We start from the raw sequence: 6,408 nt of genomic DNA, 5'->3' as shown, positions 1-6,408 counted from the left end.
ACTGATAGTAACGTAAGTGTAATTTGTTGTTGTATTACGATAGTCTTCTTTTGTACTACGAAACCTGCTTAAAAAAAGAAAAGGACTTCTTAAAATGTGATCAGTGTATCGGGTCCATCACGCCACGGTCCCGCGGTCGCTCTCATCGGCAACTCGTTAAATGATGCAATCAATAGATAAGTGCGTATTTAATTGTGCTCGTCGTCCGTAATGCCGCAAGTAATTTTAATGCTTGTTTTGAGACGCGTACGGCGTAGCTAGCGGCGGCGGCTACCAGATGACGCCACGAATATAGGTGGAAATAGGGTCAGTGTTGTGTCGTTGATCCGAGCGGAGACTGCGGACGAGGGGAGCCCGCCGCCGCCCCGGCCCGCCGCACGGGCCTCACCCCGCCTGCCGCCAGCCGCCAGCATTCCGCACTCGGCACGAGGGCGAAGCGCACGCCCTACACTTCGACAACCGCGACCGACGCGCCGCGCGCCCGCGGCAAACTCAACCGCCATGTTTGACGTTTTCGGTTCCGTAAAGGGACTACTCAAGCTAGACTCTGTGTGCATCGACAACAATGTGTTCCGTTTACACTACAAAGCCACCGTGATCATCCTGATCGCCTTCTCGCTGCTGGTCACCTCTCGCCAGTACATCGGGGACCCCATTGACTGCATCGTCGATGAAATCCCATTTTCAGTGATGGACACCTACTGTTGGATTTACTCGACGTTTACGATCCCTAATCGCCTCGTCGGGCGCGTCGGGAAGGACATGCCCGCGCCTGGCGTCGGGAGTCTCGTTGAAGGAGAGGATGAGGTGAAATACCACAAATACTACCAGTGGGTGTGTTTTGTGCTATTCTTCCAGGCTATTCTGTTTTATGTGCCTCGTTATCTGTGGAAGACATGGGAGGGTGGCCGTGTAAAAATGTTAGTATTGGATTTAAATTCCCCTGTAGTCGATGAAAATTGTAAATCGGACCGTAAGAAGTTGCTTGTGGACTACTTTCACACAAACCTACATACGCAAAACTTTTATGCATTCCGCTTCTTTATTTGTGAAGTTTTGAATTTTATAAATGTTGTGGGACAAATTTACTTCATGGACTTTTTCTTGGACGGAGAGTTCTCAACGTATGGACGAGATGTTGTTCGTTTCACCGAGATGGAACCGGAAGAAAGAGAGGACCCTATGGCTCGAGTATTTCCTAAAGTTACAAAATGCACATTCCACAAATACGGTCCTTCGGGAACCGTGCAGAAGTTCGACGGGCTGTGTGTACTACCATTGAATATTGTAAATGAGAAGATCTATGTATTCCTGTGGTTCTGGTTCATTATTCTGTCAATTCTCAGCGGCATCTCCCTTATCTACCGCGCCTGTGTGGTCGCCGGACCGCGTGTACGTTTATACCTGCTGCGCGCGCGCAGCCGCCTCGCCCCGCAGGATCAAGTCGAAGCCGTAGCCCGCAAGCTACAAATCGGCGACTGGTTTGTACTTTACCAACTCGGCAAGAACATCGATCCACTCATATACAAGGAGCTCATGAGCGATTTGGCGAAGAAGTTCGAAGGGAAGGACACTGTGTAGTGGGCGCTAGTGGCCAGCGGGTAGTGGTGACGAGAGTGCAAGGCGGGTGGCGGCCGCGCGGCGCACTGACTGCGTGCCGACATTCCATTACCTACACCCGACGCGGGGAACGACCTCCGCCGGGCCAGTCATTGTATTCCAGAACCGCTTTAAAACTTTATACTACTGATATGTATGTTAGTACCTACTCCAGGCCGACTTTGACTGATGCGTTCTACCACGCGTGCATTTAGAGTAACGTTTGTAGGGCATGTCTACAGTAGTCGTAGAATAGATAGCAGATCTCGTGCCTTCGTTTTGTATTGTTCGTGTGCGAGTGAATTACGTTAAAGGGACGTCTCATTGTGATATGTAATTATTATTATATCTAAATTAAGTGTTTATCGTGACGAAGAATGAACGAGTGCCTAACGGCTTATTCCTAAGTTTTAGATAGTTAGTTATCTAATGTAATTTGTTTGTTATCGAACGTTTGCTCGATGCGATATTGTATAAAGCAATAATGAACTTTTACTATTAGTATTAAGAGATCAATTATTGGAATTGGTTAGCGACAATATTGTAATTTTTACTAATTGACACATGTGTCTACATTTTTTATACCGACGAGATCGAGTCGATTATAGTTAATATTTTCTGAATATATTTACTGCCAAACAGTTTTGTTTTATTGCCCGCTTGCCAATTAGACGAATAGGTAATGATCGGACGAGTACGATTAAGACAAAGCAAACCATCTATGCGTGGTGTATAAAACCAGATCCGCTGAGAGCGCGAGCCTCGAGCCGTCAGAGCCGTGCTCATTGTTCCAACGTGACGCGCCTGTCAGCGCCATCTGCCGGCGGACGACGAGGAATGCACGGCTGAATGCACAATGGTGGTACAATCAAAATTTTATGCTTTTATTGTTGTATTTAATTCTCTTTCAGTTATTATACAAGCCCTACGTAATTGTTTATTATTTTAAAAGGTTTTTAAAATGTTATGAATATTACAATGAGTAAAAAAAAATCTTTAACCTCTTTAAAGTTGTCATGTCTAACATGACAAATTATAAAACACTGTTTTTTCATAAGTCAGAATTAAAAAGACTAAGTATATAAAACGATTATTTAATAGGTAGGTAAATTAGTTTTATTAATGCTTAACATGTAATTTGTAATTAACATTTATATATTTTAACAAAATTACCATTCAGCATTCTTTGTTACACAATCAAGTAGTAAATTAATTGTTCGATGTTTAATTTATTGTAATTATAATTTGCGTAATATTAAAAAATAAATTCTTATAATTTTATATAACTTTGTGGTGCACCTGCAGTCACTTTCGTTTCAGAGGCAACCTGAGTTCTGAATTCTGGAGACATTGTTTTTTGAGACTTTGAGAGTGCCAAGCTTTTCCTCGTTACCAGAGTGAGGAAATGAAAGTATTAAATATTGGAGGATCGAGGCCCGACTGACGATCGAACCTACATTCTATCGCCTGTGTGCCAGGACTGGCCTCAACTCCCGGCTGTGTTTGCTGAAGAACAAATATTTAAACAAATAAAAGCTTTACCGATGTTTTGTTCCATAAATCTTCGTCGCATTTAATATCTTTCACTTGTATAAAAATTTGAACGTGCCAGGACTTGAACCCGCAGCCAAATAATTGGAAGCATTTTTTATTAAATTGTGAAATATTTTTGAGCCGAAGCAATGAATAGAAGATTCGTAACATTCAAAATTACTCATAAAAATGAATTTCAATTTACCTGTTAATATTCCAAAGCGTAAAATTCTTCGAAATACCAGTACCCGTACCTGACTGGTTTTTAAAGTACTTTCACACGGATAGGCTTTGTTTGTGTTTTTCTACAAACAACAAAGTTCTTAGAAGAGCCGTTTTGTCTATTTATTATGTTTGAACTTACTTGACTATTATTTTTGAAAAAAATACTGATTTACTTGAATAATTTGGCATACAAAGTCTTTCGTCTTAAGCCTTAGGTATTTTTTATTACTATAAGCTTCATGTTGTTCCCGAACATAGCAGGGTAGGCAGAGGCCGCAGAGGTTCGAACCCCTTTTCGGCCTATGCGGTAATAAGCGTGAAAATGTTTCTATAATAAATTATTTTTTGCAAAAACACGCAACGCCTGGTTACCGGAACAAGTAATTGAAAATAGTAAATATTTCATTTTCCCCGAGTGGAACCCACAACATGTCGCGTTTACGCACTCACACACTTGTTACCCTGCGCCAAAACTGGCCTCGTATTTGACATTTGTTTTATTTTATCCCTTATCCCTTTTACTTATTTAACAGTTTAAAAAGTAATAAAATATCAATCATACAATTTATTAAGGAAAACAGTTTTATTTTAATAAAGCGAATTCATTTTAACCAATAAACTTGTATTGTTTTTACTGCTTCACATAACGATAATGATACTGCTAAAATGGAGTCGCATTATAAATAATAATAAAATTAAAACATATTATTATTACATTAACACCAAAAGAAAAAATACGATCGTTAAATATATTTTCTAAATCGGGGCAGACAAAGAGAACCTATTACCTAGTGTTAGGACACTCGTCACCAGAGCAAGAAAATGAAAATATTAAATATTTAATTTTCTCGAGTGACTATTGAACCCTCATCTCTCATGTTTACAGACGCACGTATGTGCCCCTGCACTAAGAATGGCCTCAGTTAAGTGACTCGTTTTTCCATTCTGCGCCCAGGTTAAAGATATTAAATGTAGACCAGAAGGTGGCGGAGATGGTTCACTGTGAGGATGTCCAACACATTACAGGATGAAGAGCTCAGAGCCTGGGACATGCACCCAAGTGGAGGTTTAAGAGGCCACTCATTTACTCCATTGTACAAACTTCTCACTCTATCTAACCGAATTCGAAATATTTTGACAAAATTACATGTATTATGTATAAATACAAACAGTTTCCTTAAGAAAAAAAGACACTGAGACTATATAGTATAAACGAGATAGAAAACTGCAAACATTAAAGGATAAAGAATAACAAAGCCAACGTATAGGGCGCGTTGTTGATGTTACAGTCACGAATCAATATGTGAAAATATAATGTTACATAGGGCTGGCCATCATCAAATAGGATCTTATAATTGTTGATTTTATAATAAATTCCATTAAAGTTTACTAAATATTTGAACAACCTCCATAACTATCCCATAAGTACCTGCAGGGACCCACACTTACATAATATAGAAAGATATAAATAAGGTAATTATGATAATACTACTACTGACCACAATATGGTAAAAATAAATAACAGACGCCATACATGGAAATTATTTAATTGTACTTTCAATGGATGTAGGTTCGATTACCGCTGAAAAAATATTAATAGGTAAGCAAATATTTCAAACTATTTTTGCTTCCTTGGTAAAAAATCCAGCACCACTGCTTATACAAAATTATTTAATTGTACTTTCAATGGATGTAGGTTCGATTACCGCTGAAAAAATATTAATAGGTAAGCAAATATTTCAAACTATTTTTGCTTCCTTGGTAAAAAATCCAGCACCACTGCTACTCGAATTGAACAAAAAGTAAAAAAAGAATAAATTATCATTAGATTTCTTGTATAAAAAATAAATGAATAAGTAATTCCATATAAATATATTCATAATCTAAGTAAATGCTTATAATGTGTTGCATCCCTGACGCTCGCGTCTCATATGACGGACACCTGCATTCACTGTGACGTTGCATTATATTAGCATATTAGACACGTAATTAGTATAGCACTAGTGTTGTATACATAATTGCATATAAGGTTATATGATTATTTTATTTTAACATCACGCTCGCGTGAAGCTAAATAAGAAATCCTGCACATAGCAGGGTAGTCTCTGTTTCCATTCAGACACTTGTTTCTTAAGTTCCGTTAAGTTAAAATCTACCCCGAAAAGTTAAAAAAACAACATTTAAACGAATATATCTATTCAAACCTAAAGTACAGCCCCCCGAGAAAATATCTAGATACGCTAATGGAAACAGCGTGAAGCAGATTTTTTTAAATGTACAATTATTATAAAACTACATGGTATACAAATTATTCGTCACACGTGACCTACTACCGTTCTAAACTGTACGTCGAGTCGATTTTATTGTTCAATTAAAAGAATTAGTAGTACTATAAGTACATATACTCCATTGTGCTTGGAGACATCATCAACATGTGATTTTAAAGACAATTATCGCGCTCAGATGCCTAACGACCGTCAGCTGGCATCTATTATGTTTATAATACGATACGGTAAACAATACGATGATCTAAAAATATAAACAGATATATCATGTTAGTACATTAGTATTGGTAATGTAGGTAATAATATAGGTAACGTGATAACTTTTCTGAAACTTGATTTACGGCAACGAGATTGGATTGGAGAGAGAATAAAGATTGATATTTTTATATAAGAATAAGTCGGCACCGTTGTTCCTTATTTGGAAATTTATAACTATATCTATGTAGAAAATGTATTAAATTTGAACGTAGCGGGACACCAACCCGCGCCTCCTGGAAACAGTCCAGGCGCTCCGACAACTAAGCCATACGTTGTCATCAAGCTACGTCGAAATTCTTTTACGCTTGTTACTTACAACTTTTAACTTATTAACTTACTATTCTCTGTAGGGAGATTTTTACAATTTTCCACTCCACAAAGATAATTGCTAAGAATTATCGTCTGGCAAGAGGGAATGCTATTTATTAAAATATTTTTAACATCTTTAAACTGTTATTATAAAGTATATTTGTTTCCTAAGTGAATAACATAACACTTTAAAAATGTT

The 6,408-nt window shown here is 38.1% G+C and overlaps 1 protein-coding gene across 1 annotated transcript; it reads left to right on the top strand.

Moving 5' to 3' along the window:
* The first annotated feature begins 344 nt into the window (after window positions 1-344).
* Window positions 345-2,240, top strand: Inx2 (innexin 2). The gene has a single exon (XM_085193619.1). The coding sequence runs from the start codon at window positions 502-504 to the stop codon at window positions 1,579-1,581; it is 1,080 nt and encodes a 359-aa protein (XP_085049745.1). The 5' UTR covers window positions 345-501; the 3' UTR covers window positions 1,582-2,240.
* Window positions 2,241-6,408: the final 4,168 nt, after the last annotated feature.

The sequence above is a fragment of the Heliconius melpomene genome, chromosome 11 (genome assembly GCF_056956725.1).
Source record: "Heliconius melpomene rosina isolate 202511_hmr_F chromosome 11, ASM5695672v1, whole genome shotgun sequence".
Classification (NCBI taxonomy): domain Eukaryota; kingdom Metazoa; phylum Arthropoda; class Insecta; order Lepidoptera; family Nymphalidae; genus Heliconius; species Heliconius melpomene.
Note: the sequence above shows the minus strand (reverse complement) of the source record. Positions and strands in the feature narration are given on the sequence as shown.